At 39.3% G+C, this 21,301-nt stretch overlaps 2 protein-coding genes across 2 annotated transcripts; both read right to left on the bottom strand.

Moving 5' to 3' along the window:
* Positions 1 to 649: 649 nt before the first annotated feature.
* Positions 650 to 6,764, bottom strand: crsp7 (cofactor required for Sp1 transcriptional activation, subunit 7). Its single transcript, XM_043223724.1, is given in 7 exon segments — positions 650 to 2,204; positions 2,207 to 2,294; positions 2,296 to 3,008; positions 3,011 to 3,049; positions 3,052 to 3,385; positions 3,820 to 3,894; positions 6,188 to 6,764. Coding segments are annotated over 7 exon segments (1,764 nt in total). The 5' UTR covers positions 6,260 to 6,764; the 3' UTR covers positions 650 to 1,761.
* Positions 6,765 to 12,011: 5,247 nt separating this feature from the next.
* Positions 12,012 to 21,057, bottom strand: crtc1a (CREB regulated transcription coactivator 1a). Its single transcript, XM_043262689.1, is given in 17 exon segments — positions 12,012 to 12,340; positions 12,530 to 12,710; positions 14,043 to 14,129; positions 15,401 to 15,414; positions 15,417 to 15,459; positions 15,462 to 15,506; positions 16,537 to 16,605; positions 16,607 to 16,710; positions 16,824 to 16,926; positions 16,928 to 16,974; positions 17,909 to 18,044; positions 18,046 to 18,106; positions 18,574 to 18,617; positions 18,742 to 18,841; positions 19,118 to 19,331; positions 20,047 to 20,150; positions 20,987 to 21,057. Coding segments are annotated over 17 exon segments (1,575 nt in total). The 3' UTR covers positions 12,012 to 12,188.
* Between the last annotated feature and the right edge of the window lie 244 nt (positions 21,058 to 21,301).

Here is a 21,301-nt window from a genome sequence, read left to right on the forward strand (position 1 = left end):
ATGATGCAAAGAGTTTATCATTTTATTTTTTCGAACAAACAAGTGATGTTAAACACTGAACAAATATACTGATCAAAAATGATCAAAGAAGTCTCTCCTCTAGTTTTAAATTGCAAATTATATTTGCAATACCCTAACCAAGTGTTGAGCTCTTAGATGGCCTTTGCTTCAAAAACAATGCATATCCCTGGAATATCTGACATGGTTTTAAGAAAAACATATGCTGTACTTTTGAAACCAAGTGAAGCTAGCGGAAGCCTTTCCAAACTTTTTACATCAAAGGCACATTGGTAGGACGAAGGTAGCAGAGCACACAGTGTTTGCAAGTCGGCAGCAAATTGGTTTCACCCCCTTCACAAGACGTTTGTCTTCAAAACAATGGCAAGGCATTTAAAATAATTTTGAATGAAGAAAAAAAAAAAAAAAACACGATCAATGTCAAAACTGAAAACACTGAATGAATAATAGGACCACAACCTATAAATCTAGGTCTAGAGATGCCTGCGAACAGCAACACAAATGATTGGGTCTTTCATTCAAAATGCTTTGTTTCCTCCCAAATTAATTACATTCATAAAAAAAGAAAAAAAAAAGAAAGAAAAACTTTAGAAAGGTTTTACATGGATTGCAAGAACTATGTACAGACAAGCAGGATAACGCGCATATTTATTGACACATTTATAGCACAATGCGTCCATATGAGAAATAAAAAGACCATATGGCAGATGCCAAGAAGTGTTTCCTTCTGTACCACCTAAACAAAAGTCTAAATGCCATACATTCACTAAGGCTCTTCAAATAAGAAAGTCATTGTTGAATGGTTTCAGTAAGGCAAACAATATCTAAAAGGAATGGTAACAAGTATATTTCCAGCATATTAACATTTTCCTGCTTTCCTGTCCTCACAGTATGAAGATGAAAAGTAGCACCCTCTGTGGCCATTCACCGCTTTTTCTTCTAGCACACGAATACTTTCTCTTTTTCGACATATTTATCCGTATTTTTCTTTTTACAATTATCTAGGCAAACAGATTTGTTTAAAATATCGTTTTATTTAACACATCTAAAAATAGATTGCTTTTCTCTCATATGAAAATCACGTATATTGAAATCGAGAAAGAAATGTTAAGCGAGAAATGGCGAAATGGAATGTCGGTATCTACTGCAATTAGCACACATAAGTGAGAGCCGCTGTGGGGGAAAAAAAAATGTATTTATATATATATATATGCCTCAAGTACATCATAAACAAGGGGACAAATGTGTGATGCGAACAGAAAAGCCTCAAACATATCTGCACATCTTAGTGGATAACCTTCTGCTATGAGAAAAAAAAATGGAAAACAAAAATGGTCAAATAAATAGATGCATACATGATAAGAAACTTTTATAATTTATTCTTTGTCACATAAAGCTTTTTTGTAACTGCCAAAAAATGTTCTCGACTTGCTTTTAAACATATCTGTACTGCTCAATGCTTGCTCAGACCCTCCTATTCACACGTTGTGCAAGAACTGGCCCAGTGAAATCCCTGCGAGCCATTATATACAACCCTTGTTTGCAAATTCTTGTTGGTAGCAGCACATTACAAACAGGACGCCACTTCAGCTCCTTCTTGTGGAAAACCAAACTCGGAACAACCGCCGTTGGTTCGTTCTTTACACCTGTAAGATGAACCTATTACAGAGTGACGAGGAGAGTCGCTCTGATCTCCTTCGACTCACAGTGGGAACATTGAAAACTCTTCCAAGCCCTGTTCTCTCAGTCTAGGCAAACATATGGCAGGATGTTCAATTTAGTTTCATCGCCGTGAGGATCCAACGATATACACTCTGTCCAATCGAACCAGGCTCCCTTGGTGTCAAAACAACCGTTCACGCCCGGCCAGTGTTCGTTGTGTATTCTGAGAAGGTCCTCGTTCGTTACCTCCCGGGTCACCCCGGGTAGTTCTGTCGGGGAGCTGCTCGCTACTAACGCATGCGTTTTCCGGGACTCTTTGACGTCGTGTTCTTCTCGCTTAAAATATTTAGTCATGAAAATGTGCGCCCCGTGGCTCTGTGCTCCAGAGGATGTGAGAACGTTGCTCTGAAGGTTAAGGTACGATTGAATGATTTCGTTTCTGGGCAGATCTTCCCAGTTCGTCTGTTGAAAGGGGTTGGGAACCGGCGTAGGGTCTCTTTGCGGCGGCATCTCAGTCCTCGCCAAGGCTCTGCGATTAGCGGGCCTTGGCACTCTATGTCGTGGTGGGATTCTTTTCGGAGTGAGGGCTTAATCTGTCCGGTCACCGGGTCGTGAGGTCAACCTACGATCTTTTAACCGCACTGGTTTGGTCATGTCCTCCGAGGACTGCCCCTGAAGATTTACTGTGTAGTCTCTGGGTCTGTATTTCTTCCGCTTTTTGCCTTCCGAGTTGGAGGTGGCTCCCTCCCTCTCGCCCTTGGTCTCCGCTCCCTCCAAGCTGTGTGTGGCGAGCGGGGAGTCGGAGAGCGGCTCCAGTGTTGCAGTGCTGTTTGGGGGCTGGGAGAGTCTATCCGTCGATCTGTGCAAGTGCATCGAGCCTTCCAGCCCCACAGATGACGGGCCGTCGCTGATGCACTCCTGGGCCGGCGACGTTAAAGGCTGCAGCGTGGGCAAAGGAGAGGGCACTTGGGCTGAATTCTGAGCCGGGCTCGAGAGAGTCCCTTTTGGTGCATATGTCGAAGACCTCTTGGCCATCGTCTCGTGCGTTACGCTGCGCGGACTCGAGGAGTAGCGGGGGCTTTTGGGCTGATGCTGCCCGCCTCCATCCATTCTCGCATGCTGCTGTAACACTGATGTTTTGAGTAAGGAGGAAGTGCTAGGTAGTTTGGTAAGCCCCGGAGAGCTCGGATGAGGCTTCACAGCGTTGACAGGAATTTTGTTGTGCCTGTCATTCTCAAGATGTTCCATGCGGATTCTGTCAGATGGTACGTCATCATCTTTATCCAGGAGTGGCTCAGGGCTCCCCCTAATTCCATTGGATGGTGGGAAGAGGAATACATTGGCTCGTAAAGGGTCTTTGTCATTTTGGCGGCAGATGTGGACTATCCCTTTGCTCCCCCCGCCGTTTTCGGCCGCTGGATTTTTCAGACTTTGGCGAGTATGTGTTATGGATGTCATTTCTAGTTTTGAGCTCGGGAGCGACCTTGCTTGGAGGGGGCACCGCTGGAGGAGTGTCTGTCCGGCAGGGGTGAGCACCGCCATTGGCAGAACCCGGGACATTTGGCGCTCCTCTCGCCGGGGGGTCACTTTGGCCGGGCTCGATCAGCTTCTGCCAGTTCCGCAGGAGTTTCTTGGCACGTTTGGCAAGGTCCTCATCCTTTGTTTTCTTTCTCACATCATTAATCAGCTTTCCCAAGCGGGTTTCCTGCATTGAAACGAAAACACCAGAGAAAAGTTTAAAATTTGCTCATTACAAGTCTTTAAAAAAAAAAAAAAAAGTCAAATTAATGATGAGTAATGATGGACAAGATATTATCTGACTGATAAGTCTGACATTTCCGGGTCCGAACGCTCTCAGATCCCAAGAGTAAACAAAAAACAGTCTCTTTTATACTACAACAACCATTATTCTAACCTTTGTCTCCGTAACAAAATCTTTGTTAGCCAGACAATGATTTGTCTTTTCTGAATCATTAAAAATGTTATCTGGGAAACAATGAGCCCAGAAATAAGTGTACAAATTTTTGTTTAAAAAGACTTGAAAAATAGTAGCGACTTGGACCCAGAAAGAGTTTTTGACACGTTCTATGTTAAGCAGACAGATATTATATTATTCATGATGTGTATGTCTTAACAAACCTCAAGTGCTTCTTTGGTGATAGGGTATTTCTCCAAATTGGTGATAACATCAAGAACTGCAACCATGTTACAGATCTGTTCAGGAAGACAAGACAATTTAACATACATGCCAAATACAATGAAATGTTGAGTAAGATAAGTCCTGAGGAATGCTGGAATCGTGTTTTAAAGGCCGGAAGTGTTCAAACTTACGATTGTAATACACTAAATAACATTCAATAGAAAGTTTCTCTAATCTGCTGTCGGGAGATGTCAATGCTAGTTGCAAGTGAGTCTGCCTCCAGATTGTGACAGACTTCACAAAATCAGTTTATGATTAGTGCAGCCTCCAGTTTTTTGGTTTCAGACTATAATTCATAGACTATGATTGACATTTTAAAAAGATTTTGGAAGACACTTTAATAAGTTATCTTGCGATGATGTGTGAATTTCTGCATTAAAGATTCTGCATTTTCCTCCAATGTGACCCATGAACATAAAAAAAAAAATCAGTTTTAGGCCTCATTTATGTGTGGAAATAAATCTGAATTGTTAGGTAAATATGAATTAGACACTTGCATCTACCATGTAAGTGGGCAGATCGGACATTCAATTTCAACTCCAGTGAAGGTTTTTTCGAGGTCGCTACGCAGTGGCTTTCCAGCAAAATCGGGCTCCTTTTAAGGGGCGGTCACAATGCATTTTCATTCCATTGTCATCACACACACGTCAATGTGCCAGACCGGAAACGTAAGCTTGTGCAAAAAGTTTCGCTGCGTTCTAACGTTCACGCTTGCTGAACTCTGACCTGCGAAATTCACATCACGTGAAACCGTGTGACCAACAGCAGATTGATTCGTCACAGCAAGGCCTCATAACTGAATTAAAAGAAAACTTAAAGTACTATACCCAAATTATTATTTAATGACCAGCAAACATGATACCTAGGGGTTTAAAATCCGCAGCAATTTTGGAAAGTTAAAGTCGACTTTATAAAATATTTATTCAAATATTGCAAATATTGGTGCTCTAATATAAATCATTTTAAAAAACACTGACACTTGGCACACAACCAAAATTATGTTTCTACACTTGTCAAACATAATTTTAAAACAGAAGTATTAAAAGTAAACAGTAGTGTATTTGTTTATTAAATTACAATATGGTGTCACATCCCATCTTTCATTTACAGCAAGTGCGGAAAAAGTCAGTGGAATCAGAAACTGTTCATAAACACTTCAATCAGCAGACAACAGGTCCATTTACTCCAGGGCAGCAGTCTGATTCTCCTGATCTTAACCTACCAACTTAACCCCAAGAGACTAGCCACAGTGGAAATAAAAAAACAACAATAGCGTATAGATAACCATAGCTAAACTACACTCAAGAGAATAACATACAAATAAAATAGGAAATGCATTTATTCCGAGCGCAAACATTTTAACCGACCAGTGTTTACTTACCATAAAATCTCCAGTGAGGGCAAACTCACTAAAACCCTAAAGTTGGGAATATTTATGGTGACTGCAATTACACGGATTGTTTATTTCCTAAACCCTTTAAACTGATTAGTCCCCTCAAGCTCCTCGTTTTTATGGCGAGCTGTTAGCCTAGTAAAACATTCAATGTGGCTGTCACATTTTCCAGTCAGCCAGCAGGTTAGCCTAGTTAGGTCTGCGTGCCCAGTTAGCGCAGCAAGGTAGCCGGAACAGCTACCAGCTGTGTGCTCAGGTTAGTTCACACACGTTCACAAACACCCAGCACAGCCAAGACCACAAACGCATGATTGTTTGACAGAGGTTTAATCTCTCTTGGCGATTCGGAAGCAAGCTAACTCGCTGCTCCCAGCATGAATTCAAATGCTAGCGCTTTGCTAATGCCACTGTGTCAGCTAACCACATATACCGACCTCACATTAGCCGAGGTACGCCGTGCATTAGCACCAAACAACAGATTATGTTCACTGGCGGCATTAAAGATAACGTTAAACTTATAAAACGCGATAAACGCGCCGGAACTCTTTAAATCTGCTCCAAAGCCTAGTAGCTGATAGCTTGACATGAACAAGCTAGCGAACAACAGGCTTCCCACAACCTGTCATCCGCGTCTGATCGCAACACGCACCTTAAATCGAGGCGGCTGCTTTTATAAACGCTCTTAAAGTACGCTAGGGTTTGAAAAGCAGGGCTCTCTCGCGCCTGTCCGGTTGTTCCGTTAGCGTGGCGCGGGGCAAATGCGGCTCCCGTCAGTTAGCGGGCTGCTAACGGGAGCTTCACATCTGCTCTGCCACACACTCAAGACGCTCGACGCGGCGCGAAATAAAGGCTCTAGCTGTGTCGTGTCGGGGAAAGTCGACTTTGGTCGGCGGGAGAGTGAGCGGGTTACTCACATTGCTCTGGCTATCGATGGCCTGCAGCAGCCGGTCTCTCATCTGCTGCGGGGTTGCGGAGGCCGTTGTCATTGCCTGCTCGGTGCGAATCGGCCGACGGGGGAAAAATCCTCCGGATTCAAGGGCTTAATGGATTGCAGGAACTCACAGACCTCTCGGGAGGATCGAGAAGTGGCGGAACCACATGTTTCTGATGTGATTGTTGGCTTGAGAAATGGTGTATGTGTGTGTTCAGTTGGGAGATGAAGGTTCGACGGTTGTCGTGTCTCTCCGCCTCATTGCGTCGAGCGCTCTCACCGATCTCATGAACTCCACTGGATCAAAACCTCGGGCCCGTTGCATTATGGGAGAGCGCGACGCCGCGTGACGCCATCACGCAGGTTCAAATCAATCCAGCAGCCAGACAAACAACGCCGCAGAACTCAGACGGTTACTAAAACACGACAGCCGTCGCGGTAATTAGTGCTTTATATAATACATATATGCACGTGATGTAAACAGCACAGGGATAAACATCCATAATAGGCAACGTTACAAATTATACACACAGGAGATAAACATTTTGGGTTTTAACGTTAGACGACAACTAAAAATGTACAGGCTACATAACAAAAGTAAAAGAGGAAAAGGATGTCGCTTCACTAATCTATCAACATATTTAAAAATATTAATATTTAGTATTTTAATCCTTCTAATATCTAGGAAACACTAGTATTGCTTTGTCAATAAAAAAAATGCAAATTAATAACATTTTATGTATATGTAACTTTTAATACACTACTAATAGACAAAGAAACCATCACTTATTAGTTAGCAAATATATTTGCTTTTCTCTTTATGAATGTATTTTCTAACACGCAATTCTTTTGCAATATTGCTCCACTATGTACAGAGTCTATAATTGTAAAATAGTTATAAGCACAGAGGGTAATCATACAAACAAATATGCTTTTTAACATTTTTATTCAATTCAATAAACAAATATTAATGCAAAGGTACAAAGACTTAAGCTTCCACACAGAAAAATACAGTAAGGACAATGGAATTTAAGCTTGATAACATTTTGTTTTAAATAAGTAGCACACTTACAAAGCCCACAATGTTTTATATTCTCTCTTTTTTTAGTTTAGTTTTCTATTTTTCATAGAAAACATATAGTAATAGGAACATATTTTCCTTTTGTTTTAAAGGGTCAGATAAACCAAACCACAAAGCTGCAAAGCTATGTTCCTGAAAGCTAGGTTTGCATATTTGGTGAGTAATGTCTTGTTGCAAAAAATTGGTTTAACGTCTGAACTTTGCAGTCAAATGTATGTGCAACATCTGAATTATCATACATTGAAAAAATAGAAATTAGCTGCCTTTGTATAGATATGAACCACAGAGAGTCCACATTCATTAAATGCACATACTGTAGAGTATTTTAACGTTTTGTCATGTACGTGTTTCAGTTCCACTGGGTTGCATTAATCAAGTTGTCTCTTTTAGCACTATAACAATGTTTTTGTTTTTTTTTTTACGTAAGAAAAAAATAATAATACAAAACCACTTCAATCAAAAATGATATTTCCAGTTGCAAAACTTTCAGTAATGCACTAGCAGAGAATTCAGATATACTGATAACCGCGAAAAGCAGGACATCACATCGAGACTTGCGGGTATTTTAATATTCAGTACCATGCAGCAAAAGTTCACCCAATATAAAGCAGGTTTTCAGTGTTAAAGGCTGAAGACATATAGAGTCTCGTGTAAATGTTTGGCCCTGGGAGAGATTATATATCAAGGTACATAACCGCTTCATTTTTAAATACGGCTGTCCTAAAATACCAAAGAAAATTCTTACCGTTGGTCAACAAAAGACACTAGGTAGTCGCTGTGGCAAACTTACAATTGCACAAGAGCATCTTTGTATTGAAGACATAACAGTAACAGACCAAGCATTACTTCAATAAAAAAAATACAAACAACAAACTTTGGCTTTTTTTTCAATGGCTTGTCAATTATAGAGAATGCGTGTAAAGTATACAAGCAAACTTTCCGCGCTATTATTTTTCTGGCCCTGTGAAATGCTCATTTTGGCAAATGAATGATATGGAAATTAATTTTTAAAAAGGAACTATGAATAGACCATCTTAAAAAAAAAAAATTTGAATAGGTTAAAGATGGTTAAAAATCTATTGGCACACAAAATATTTTTTGCTCAGTTAAAAACCAATTCTTGATTGGGACAAAAAGAAACCGTTTTTAAATGTAAAGTATAGTCACTGGTGCGAATTACAGAACACTCAGCATATTTAATATTCCAGTTCAAATCAGGATATTTTCAGGTTTCGGATCAAAATAATATTCTTGTTTTTTTTTTGCATTATTAGGACACTTGTGGAAAATATATTTGAATGCGAAAGAAAACTGGCCGAGTCACATATTTGGAAATCTAGAAACTGATTGGATAAAGCAACCACCGCAAAGAAATCACAGAACTACAACACACTGCAGCAAACGTACCTTGAGCACGTGAAGACGACTTTTACAGTACTTAAACATCAAATTCCCAAATGCACACGAAACACAAAATAAAAGATTTATCATCCAGAAACGAATAGTTCTACTGCAAATACTACAAAACAAAGACGTAAGAGGATATTATTTCACAAAGCTTCAACAAGATTCAGTGTATAGAGGCTGAAAAGCAAAACTGCATGTACATTTGCAGAAGGGATTCTTTTATGATTTGGCTAGAAGTGTGAGCGCACTCGATAATGAACACAGATCTGTGTGTTTAAACCGTGAGTTTGAGGAAAGTGGGAAACCCCTGAACGGAGGGACAGTATAGTGTCCACTTCAAGCATTTTAAAATGTAAAACATACAGTTCCATATTGTTCATTTAATGTTTTATATATAGTTTTTAAATTTTTATATATATATTTTTTTACATACTCCTGATATTTTATGATCTACTTATACTTTTTAAAATATAGAAATGTATAAGTGTAGCATTTATGTACATGTAGACTGTGCATACGTTAGATACTAAATAAGTTATGAGTTACAATGACGATTTTGTCTTGTATGCATGCTCTCCTTTCTGGACCAGAAATGTTCTGGATTGGTTCGGTTCATGGTAATGATGCACTATGATCCACAGATGAAGCTTTATAAAAGGTAAAATGGTCTACTACGGTGAACTGAGATGCAGAAAGGTAACCTGCCTTCTTTAATGCATTTCATTAATATCGGGAACTTTCATACTTTTTCTAACACTACATAAAAAGTTAGTTACTTTTTTTTTTTTTTTTTTTTATGACCAAGTATAAAATCATAAATAGACAACAGATACTTTTTTTCCTCTTCAAAAATACTTGTCTTAGATTAGAAGGCAAAGTCGGCCAAACAGAGGGGGAAATAGACCCAGTGCACTTAACAGTCACTCAGAGGGGAAAAAAAAAAAAAAAAATTGATCGATTAAAGTGCCAAGTAAATGTAGGAAGTGATTTCATGTAGCAAGTTCACAAATGCAAAACACATATATAGAGATGTAAAATAAAATATCAAAGAGTTAAAAGTGCACAGCTTATCAATCACCAATACTCGTGATGGTCTGACATGCAAAAAAAACAACAAAAAAACACTGATAGCTATGAGTTTCTGTATGCAGCCTCTTGCAAATGAAATGGAGATGCCACAACAAAGAGGGCAGCTATTAAACGCGTGGAAAGGTACACAAATGTCACAGTAACAAAAATAATGCTAGTTTCAGTAATATGTTTGGTCCTACATAAAAATGATGAAATACATTCTGGTTTCAGCAACGCTGTTCTTTTCAATGAGGCAGTCAAGTAAAAGAATATAACAGTAACTGATTACCTGACACATCCTTCCCGTCAATTATTTTACATATTGAACACATGAAGCATGATCCTCATGAAAACAGTTTGTCAAAGACAAAGCACATGTAGGTCATGCTTTTTTTTATACAGGAAATTTACACGTTGCAAACAGATCCCTTCCAAAAAAAAGAACGATTTTCGTGCATTAACTGCTTCTGTTTTTTTTTCTTTTCCTTTTTGCTGACAACAGACAAAGCACTCCATGTAACAAGTAAAATTCAGCTGCACGGACTCAGAACCCACAGATGCTGTAAAAGCCGTACGTCTGTTTGAGCCTTTTCTTTAGTATTTTTGTGATCTAGTGTGTTTGATTATGCTTTGCATAGATATGAATCCAAATCCGATTATCCTTATGCGTAGAGAAAATTTTACATAACAAAATTTCTTATTTTTATATATATATATATATATATATATATATATATATATATATATATATATATATATATATATATATATATATATATATATATATATATATATATTCAGCATTTCAACAATTTAAACATTAAGATCGTATTAATGTTTTCAAATTGTAAACAAAATTCTCACACTTACAAAAGTGGTAAGAGTATAAAAGTCTGAGAAATATGAGAAAAAGATGAAAATGACAGGTTTTAAAAAGAGTAGTAAACCTCCCCATTTGGGCATATGATATCACAAAGCCACCAGTAGACAAATGAGTACTGTGTGTCAGGACAACCTTGTGAGTTACAGCAACTTTTACAGTACCAGAAAACACCTTCAGCTACAGAGAACAAAACGGACGAACTGCATCTTCAGTGTAAGGCAGAATCTGGTTATCACAGTGAATATTTCTGATACATATATGCAAACGATCATCGTGATCACATGCTGTCTTCGTGTTTCTTTCAGAGTAAACAGAGGAACTAATAAAATACTAAAGTTTGTAGCATCGTTTTGACTGTACCGGTTACCATGGATGAGATTATAGGCCATATTGTAACACTACATACTGTACAAATATATATATATATATATGCACAAATCTGTTGATTTCAAACATTACTGGCACGGAAAAGCTTTCCTGATGCATAACAAATTGAACAAAGGCAGTTATTTACCAGCTAATGCCTTTTACATTGTTTTTGTGCACATATTGCACATCTTAAAGGGATAGTTCACCCAAAAATAAAAGTTCTTTCATCATTTGCTCAATGTCATTTCAAACCTGTATGGAGTTTCTATACAAAAAAAGCGTTTTCCAAAGCAATGAAAGTCAATGGGGTCCAAACGGTTTGCTTTGGACTCCGCTGATTTCAATGTATAGACAAAAATATTTGTTTCCTCAAATAAAAGCCACACGGGCTTTAAACAACACGAGGGTGAGCAAATGATGACAGAACTTCCATTTTTGCTTGAATAACCCCATTAAATGTGTAAATGTATCTTTTGATATTAAGATTTTCCAGTTGTACACTTTTCGGCCAGATGAATTTGATGATCTTGAGCCACATGAGCACTGTACTACTATCTGAGAACAAAACTAGACATCTATAAAACATTACAATCATATGTTCAGACTGCACTGAAGTACATTAGTGTTGACGTGTTGCATGAAAGCTGCCCTTAAAATGGGGAGGATTAACACTCCTTTTTAACCATTAATGTTCTTACAAGCAAGAAATATTTGTATAGGAAAATAAATTAAAAACGGACGTTTTTGGTGGCATATGCATGTATAAAAGTGCATAACTAAATATTAGTATTTAAAGAAAAAGGAAAGTAACGGGCATGTATGGCAGGCATCAGGAGAAGGAAATGAAATGGAAGAACACATGTTTGAACGTTTAGGGATCTTATGTAGCGTCACATTCTCTCTATAGAGCTAAAGGAACCACATTTGCTGAGGTGCGAGTGTATTATCCTAAGAAACGATGGGCTGCTTGCTCAAAAGGTTGATTAAATTCGTGTGGCAGCGCTGCTTTCCCATTTTTTCCCCCTAGCATGCCGTGGCAGCATTCGCAGCAATCTCTTCCCAGAGGATGGGCTTTGAGAAACAGGGTCTAAGTGTCCTCCAGACATGCTGCTCCTCTCCCATTTAAACACACCCATCTCAAAGAAGGACAAATGAACATGGTATACTTAAAGATTACAGCCTGTCCATCCGGAAAGCATCCTCTGTCGCGGGGTCGGCCAGAACCATGTCCGGATCGTTGAGCATGTGCAGGCCGTCCAGCGTCAGCGGATCGATTTTCAGCTCATCCAGAGGGAACTGGGAATCTGCGTCAAAGCTCACGTCACCTGTCAGAGAGTTGGACAACTCTTTGTATAGGCTCAGTGGAGACTCTCCTGCAACTAAAAGATGGGTAATATAATACGCTAAGCTTCTGGAGGGACCTCTGATGCCTGGCTTCACGGCAGCATTGTCAGCACACGTGCAGAAAAGGTACATGCAATATTATGCAAGATGTAACCAGGCAGGTGCAATACCTGTGAGAATGATGTTAGGGATATTCCCGTGGCTGCTGTAGCCTAGCTGCTGCGCGTCCTGCAGGCTGCCGTGGCTCCCGGTGAGGTTTAGCATCGCAGCTTGAGAGTAGTTCAGAGTGGATCCCTCGGTGTACAGACTGTTTGAGCTGATGGGATTCTCTATCATGTTAAACTGCTCCAGCTAAAGAATCAAAACAAATCGGTCGGCAGAAACAATCGACGTTAAAAATGTAAATATTGTTCTTGTCATCGGATACTCCTATCAAAAAAATGATTTCGGAAACAAATCGTACATGTAGTAGAATTTATTTATATTCAGTAAGGATGCACTGAATTGATCGAAAGTGACATTTGAAATTAAATTAGATTACGATTTTGAATAAACACTGTTCTTTTCAACTTCCTATTCATTAAAGAATTGTCAAAAAATTATTAGTTTCTAAAAGAAATATTAAGCAGCACAACATTGACAATATAATAATTAATGTGTCTTAAGCAGCAAATCAGCATGTTAGAACGATTTCTGAAGAATCATGACACTATAGACATTATATAGTTTTGCCATCACAGAAATAAATCACGATTTTCAAATAGAACAGTTAGAACATTTTAAATTGTAATAATATTTTTACAATCAGGTTTCCCCTTTTTTTCATAAAATAAGTTGCATTCTTTCTGAGCATAAGAAACCACTTTAAAAAAAATCTTACCCACCCCAGCCTTTTGAAATGGAAGTATGTGTGTATATATATATATATATATATATATATATATATATATATATATATATATATATATATATATATATATTAATACACATACCTTTACTATACATTCATCTTACCAGAACATGTTTGGCCTTTTGGCCTAAGTTTAAGTTTGGGACAGAGACTGACTTTGAAGACATAACCTTTTCTATTTGTTGGCATTAATGGGTACTTATGTACAATAATAGGTATTACAATATTTTATAATCACTATGAATGTATTAAGTTACTGTCTGAGGATAGACAGTTTAAGGGGGAATGAGTGATGATGTCTTAATTTAAATAAAATGAAAATAGCATTGCCCTTTCAAAAAAAAAAAAAAAAAAACGCGAATGGCAGGTAAAGCATGTCTTTGTTGTTTTAAACAGAAGAGTAGACAGAAATGCGAAGGGGAAAAGTGGGGATTTGGGACCAGGGGCACGATGCAGGGCGGACTCAAATCTATGGCCCTGTGAGGCTCTTTTGTGTTGCAAACACTTTCTTTTCCCACTGTGACACTATTGAAAATAGTTGACGAAACACTTTAGCTGGTCACGCTAAAGCTTTCAGCTGCCCTCTAGTGGCTCTTACATGTAAAGAGCAAGGTATGAATTCATAGACTGGTTCATTTCATTCTTATATATGGACAGAATTGCACTAAAATGTTATATTTATTTACGTCACCAGCAACTTGAAACCTTTCAGATGGGCTAAAGCCGTTAAGGTACAATTCTAGTAATTTATACCTCAGACATAATGAGCTCACCTGCTGAGACAAAGCGCTGGTCTGCCGAGGGGACAGCTGCTGGTCGTAAAAGGCATCACCAAAGACACTTCCGAGAATGGATGAGTGCTAAAACAAGAACACATTACAAATAACCATCCACGAAGAGGCTCAAGATAATCACTACAAATCACTCACCAAGGCCCTAAAACAATGTATTTAGCCGAGGACAGGATCTAAATCCATGAAAGATTCTCCACACAATTCATGATGCAAGATGACAGCACTAATTCCGCATCACCACGTTTGACATGAAGACATTTTGGTTCATTTTAAACACAAAAATATGTTGTACTCTACAGAAATGCAACACCTTGTTGAAGCAACAGATGAACAAAAAACCTAAGCCTAATGTATCTCACGAAATGGCTTTTAGAGACCAAGAGTTGCACACCATTATTCCCTATTCTAAAACCTTCCATACGGATCTTAACTGAATCAATGCAAAGCAAAAATCAATGATTTTCTCATTTAAAAGAAAAAGTCCCACACGCATCCATAGCAGCAGTCAGCGAGCTCTGCCCAAAGTCAGGAGTGTCTAAACCTGTTCCTGGAGGGCCACTGTCCTGCAAAATTTAGTTCCAAACCTAATGAAACGCATCTGAATCAGCCAATCAATGTCTTCAGGTCCATTAGAAACGTACATCCAAGTGTGTTGGAGCTAAACTCTGCAAAACACTGACCTTCTATGAGCAGGACCGGACACTTCTGGCTAAAACAAAGAGACTAATAAGACTGTAATTCTGTCCGACATCTAACCTTTACATAATTTTAGTTTTTAGATCACAGAGCTATTATTGATTTATATTTTATTTTTACGTGTACATTTTAAAGAAATAGTTTTCCAAAGTTTTTTTTGGTCTGCATTCAGAAGAATGTCTCTTCTATGAATCGTTAGGAAGGCTTTTGGTTGAAGAAGCATTCATATTTTGGTGCAGGAATATATATCATTTTACTTCTCAAATGTGTAATTATTTCACGGTTCACACCATTTACAATACTATAATTAACCGCTTTCGAATGCAAATTATTTTCGTCATATTGATGCAGCCATCAATTTTGCTAAAAATGCACAATACGCACAAGGTCCGGTGAAAAGATGCATTAACAGCAATGACACTTTGAGTATAGGCGTACATTAAAGTGGCCTATATTGCTATTCAGCATGATACACAGAACGAGTAAGTGGTGCTCAGACACACAGCGAAGCAGCTGGGATCAGAGAGACTGGGAGACACGACTGGACTTGGACACACAGAGCGGCTAAAGGGACAGGCTCCAGATCGGCTCCAAACAAAACAAACTACAGGAGGAAGCAGCGGCTGCTGGATTCGCCTTACTTGAGGCGAGCCCCCGGAGAGAAGCCTTGATTGGAGACCGGAGAAGTTGGAGACTGATTGTTGGCGAAGACCCCACCCTACAGCGGTACTGCTGGAGGGAAGCAGCCTATATGGGACAACACCAAGTTAGACCAGCAGAGCCCTGTAGGGGACCTCTGACTCAGGATGTGGCCTGCGGCTTTCAACAATTTACAATGTCTCTTGTCATGTAAACTCTGGACATTGTTTTTATAAGACCACTGATTCTTTAGAAATACATGTAATTTTCTCTCTTTTACTTGGTAGTATGATATTCAGACTTCAAGACTGAGGAGTTGTTAAAAACAAAACAAGCCGAACTGAGGAACAAAAAGAACACTGCTTGTTAAAATTCATTACTTACTCGACTATATAAATGTCTGGATGTGTCTGAAACAAATGTTTTTATCATTTTACATTTGTTTGATCTAATTGCCTGTACATTTATGCTTGAAGTAAATTTTACAGATTTTTGGGGTCAGTAAGAATTTTCCAGTATTTCAAGGTCAGTGTTTCTGAAATAAGTTATTGCATTTATTTGGTAAATAAAAATATATTTTAAAAAGTTTTATTTTATATATAAATAATATTACAAATAGACGTTTTTAATTTTAAAATATTTTAAAATCACCATTTATTTCTGGGTTTCGATAGCCATCATTTCAGTCTTTACATGACGCTTTAGAAAATCACTGTAAAATGCTGATTTACTGGTCAAAGGAAACAAAGTTGAAATCTTTTGTAACTTTCAGTATCCTTGCTGAATAAATTACTGACCCCAAACATCTGAATGGTAATGTTATTTTTCTTTTCTTTTTCTTTTAATGGCTGAAGGTAGATCAGAAAATATTAAAGCCAAATCCATGAGTTGTGACTTTTTAATCGCAAAAACGGAAAAAGCGGAAAGTGCAGAGAGAAAAAAAAAAAAAATTTAAAATAATTTTGATTTACCTTCTTTCCCACTACATACATATTGCTATGGTCTACATTTGTGTATAATGAGCAGGTATGCTCACATATCTAACTGGTACAATATTTGTTAGCATTTTAAATTAAACCAAACCTTTTAATGCACCGATGAAGCGGAGCGTATTACATGGAGGTAAGTGTTAAGGCACGGATCTCTTGCAGTGGTTAATATCAATGCCCACAGAGGTTTGCGTCTGGCTGCCAGAGACAGGTGGCAGCTGGGTGTTCTGCTGGAGCTGAGGAAGCCCCACGACCCCTGTGTCTGGACGGCTGACTGAAGAACGCATACTGAGCCAACTGCTGCTCCAGCGTCATGGCGTCTACTATCGTCACCGCCTATTCAACACAGACCCATGCCTTTATTAGCATCCGAGTGATTAGATTAGCCTCTTGATGTCCTCTCTGCTAACACTTGGAGGAATGAGAGCAGCTTTACCTGTGCGAGAGAGAGCGAGGTGAGAGGTGAGGGGCGACAGCTGCTGAAGACTCGGGTGCTGCTGGGAGTCTGTGTTGAGGATCAGGGGAACTACATTCTCATGCGCGGCGCTGAACGCTCATCGTCGCTGTGGGCTGGGCTGATGTCACACCTGATCAGAGTAACAACAGACTTCACTCCTTCAGACATTTATTATAACGTGGACATTTACTTTATTATATCGATGGCCAAAGCATTTCACTACATGTCGTACTACGTATGTCTGTGTATAGCCAGAATAAAATTTGAAATTTTAATTTGAATTTTTGGAATTTGATTTACACAAACACTCATTAAATTCAACTAAAACCAGAAGATACTTAAAAATTTAAATAGAATTAAGGTCTAAAAAAACGTGCATCTATAAGGTAGCCTAATTTGAAAGTGTGATTTCTATATAACATGTAAAGTAATAACATCTTAAAACACTGGGAATTTTATATAGAGAGTATAATTTTTCTAGCTATGCCAAGTACAGATTATTTTACTGTGCAGAAAAGTAATATACATTTTTTTTTTCAGTATACTTAAAACACTTTATTTTAAAAATGGCAGCAAATGGGATGCTGTTGTTGTCTCAAGCTCTTATCACCCCTCATCCCTAGCCTAAGTAAAACCTTTCTCATGGAGAAAAGGCTTGAAATTATTATCCAAGCTTTTATCTCTTCATGCCATGATTTTTATATAATTCATTGTTTTACCATGGGTTGCCCGTCTCATCCATTTCCCATCTTCAAATGAATCTAAAATGTCGTTTGCTTTTACAAATCAAATTGTTCTGAAACAGAAAATAAAAACAGAAATAAAAGCACATATTAGGAAGCGAAAGACAAAAGCGATCAGGAGCACCTCATGACGTGAATTCGAAGTCTGTTGTCAAGTGAATTTCACACGTGAATAAAGCGAGCGACACGCATACCGAGATGAAGCGGAAGTAAACTCGAAATGTTCAAGCACCCAACTACGTCACGAAAAGCAGCGGCGTCTGGTGTGAACGCGCACTGTAATGCACATAAGCTTGCCGAGTCTGTACCTCGCTGACAGACGTGAGGCCCATGAGTGTTGGCCAGGGTTGCCAGTGCTGTTGGAGGCACTGAGAGAGGATGAGGAGTCATCAGGATCCAGGGTGTGGGGAGAGGGAGGGGAATCTGGATGTTGGTCCAGGTCTGGCAGAGAGCCGCCGCGTGTTGTGCGCCGCTGGGATTAGAGATGCAGTCATTTTCTGATCTGGAGATGGAAATATGCTGGGAAATGTAACATGAGGGGACGTTAGAAGGAACTGGAATAAATTGGTATGTCAGCAGAAAGAGAGGTCATTAGTACCCAATTACTTGATGCTTGATAATACAAAGGCTGTTATAGAGAGATAGAATGTGGCTAGATGGCTGTTGGAGTTTGGGATAATAAATTTATAATTGTTTGCTCCAAATGACCTTGAGTCCTCTCCTTACTGATAAGTGTCCTTCCATTCCACCCCTGCCCCACTACTTTTGCACTATCAGTGTATTATGTGAAAATCAATGAAACCACGCCCACTTGAAGTCCAGGTGCTGTGTTTGGCTTGGGCCTTGAGTGAAAGTCTACTTGAAAAAGCGATAAATACATAATCGATAGACGGTATTACGAAATTCATTAAAAAAATTCACGTAAAAAATCTAAATCTACCTTTTTGTGATCCCATATGCTTTTGGCGTCTCTTTTATTTCATCACCTTTCAAGATCTCGCATATTTCCTGGCATGAGTGAGAAGAAGAACTGAGTACACAGAGGATAGAGAATGTGTAAACAAATTAGGAAAAAATAGACAGTTCACATAACATATATACACTAGCGGGCAGATGTTAAGATCACAAAGCGATGGAATAAACATTTCATTAACCTTGTATTTGGCTGCAAATCTTGGGACTCTCCTGCAAATGCACTCTTGCTTGAGTTTGGGTTCAAAGTGCTCCTGATCAGAGGCGGAGTACTGATTGGTCCTACAAAAAAAAAAAAAAAAAAAAGCACAAAGAAATGAAAAAGAATCGCTTATAGGCTCACCAAAGATGCTTTCCGGAATTTGAACGAAACGTGCATGGTGCAGAACAATAACTGCCATGCGTTTCATACCAGCTACTCTGTTACTGCTATGCCCAACAGTCTTAGCGCATGCAATCAGACTGTGAGTACGCTCACCTCCTCATTTCAATTGTCAGTGGGGTAATGGATACGACACCTGGACAGCTCTCAATGTGAGTTCGCATTAAGGACTTTACCTGTGTGCAGACTGCTGAGCGATGCTCTTCCGTAGGATACGGCAGACCAGAACATCAGTCAGCTTCATGGGTATTTCGTCAGGATATCTGGCGTGGCTGTCACAGAGGCTCTGGTGGTAGGCGTGATCGATTCCTGTCGATGGGCCCCTCTCCACGCGGCACTGGTGGCGGAGTACCGTTCTGCTCGTGTCAGTCCCGGGATTCTGAAAAGAGTCTAGTGGGAAGCCAACAAATGTGAAGAAGCAGCAAATGGCTTGGCGCTATTCACGGTCGCGCGCATCTCGTCAGTAAAGCGGATTCTTTGGTTAGCGGTAAATCTAGCTCTCAGTGCTGATTTTGATGCAGATCGCGTGATATATATATATAGTGCATCCCTTAACTGGGTGCAAGCCAAAATCACAATCGTCAGTTTATTCCTAGAGAATTGTAATTGCGATTAATTACGATCATACATGTTCACACAAGAATAAGTTTTATACAGGGTTGTCAAACTCAGTTCCTGGAGGGCAGGCCCTGCAGGGATTTAAGATACAACCCTAATTCTTACCTGATGCAGCTAATCAAATTACTTCAGACCTTACATAGTATATAGCAGTTGTAGGAGTTGAATCTAAACTCTGCGGGCTCGGTCCTCAGTTTTGACGCCCACAGTTCCTTTGTGCTTGGAAGCAACCGCATGCCATGTTTTCAGATGGCTCGTGGCTAAAAGCAACTGAAAATGTGCTTTTCTAGGAATTGAACTCAAATGCATAGATTAACCTGGCAGTTGGTTTCTTCTTCATCAAAATATTTAAAAGTAAAACTATGCATAGTATCACAATGATACATAAAACTAATTTTGGGGATTCCTAGCCGGTTGTGGCATCTGTAATTGCATTTCCAGTAAATTGATTAATTGTACAGCCTGTGTACTCTTAATGTAGCCTCACTGAGAAGGTCAATGGTAGTGTTCCAATCAGTGTATTTGGCAGAGCACATGAAGTACTGTCCTCGAAGTTCTGACAGGCTGTAATCTAGTCTTCTATAATTGTAACTGCAAGACAGAAAACAACCTTAAAAACTGTGAGACCCAGTATATATGTACAATTACCCAGAATCACCAAAACACCATGTATCATCAAGTGAGACAAGTCATATAAATAAAACAATAAATTACTTCAACGTTATAATCCTTTTTCTCTGAACAGAAAGAAATAGCGTAAACCAAAGCCCAACTGCCCAATGTATTTTGCTGCTGTACAGCTCTCTCTCCCAGTACATACCAACGCTGCAAGTTGCTGTACCAATCAGTAAAAAAAAGATCTAAACAGTGTTGCAGTTTTACATCCCCGTGCAGCCTATATCACAGATGTAATTAATAAACAATACTAGGCAGGCATATGTTATCTTTTTTGAATATCACTGATTTTGTATTAGTTGAAATGTAAAAGGTGCAACATGCCACAAAGCCTACAATTATTAAGAAGTTACAACTGGCGCAGCAAACATTTTTGGCCAATACGTTAAAAAATGAGATAGTGAAACCTTTAGCATAAAGGGCCACTGAAAAATTAACTGAAAACAAAAGAAAATCCTTGGCTCTGAAATAAGCTGCATTTTGGCCTGGATCTTGATTTAAATTATTAGTGGAGCACCACTATAAACCTTAGCCTATCATGCAGTTTTCAGAATTCGCTATTTTGGCTCAAATACTGAATAAAAGCTGGACACCAAACTAAATGCGTTTATGCTTGTGGCAATTACGAAAGCTTGCCTCAATCGTTCAATGGCGCCCAAAATGAACGTTTAGATGCTCAGCTGATTGCGTGCTTCTGTGGCGAGAGACTACTGTGGCTGTCAAGCCACGTGCCCGTCGCCTATCCTCCGCACTGCGGCTGTGATGCGCAGCGCCGGCCTCGTCGGCGGCCGTCGCGCCTGTCCGATCTCTCGGCGGCGTCCATTAGAAGGCGGCCTATAAACCAAGAGCGAATGAGGCTCCGGAGGCGTTTGTTGTATTTACGTCCAGATGGGTGAGTTCAGTGCGTGTCATTATCAACGCAAACGCTGCCCCGCGGCTCCGCCGATCAACACTGAAGAGAAGTGACCAGGCTGCACGCGCCGGCACGCGATGATATGAATCTTTCATCATATAGTGTTATCTCTTGCTTGCTTCTGTAGTTTGTATGGCGCGGTCTTTCAGCTGGT

This window comes from Puntigrus tetrazona, chromosome 2 (genome assembly GCF_018831695.1).
Source record: "Puntigrus tetrazona isolate hp1 chromosome 2, ASM1883169v1, whole genome shotgun sequence".
Classification (NCBI taxonomy): Eukaryota; Metazoa; Chordata; class Actinopteri; order Cypriniformes; family Cyprinidae; genus Puntigrus; species Puntigrus tetrazona.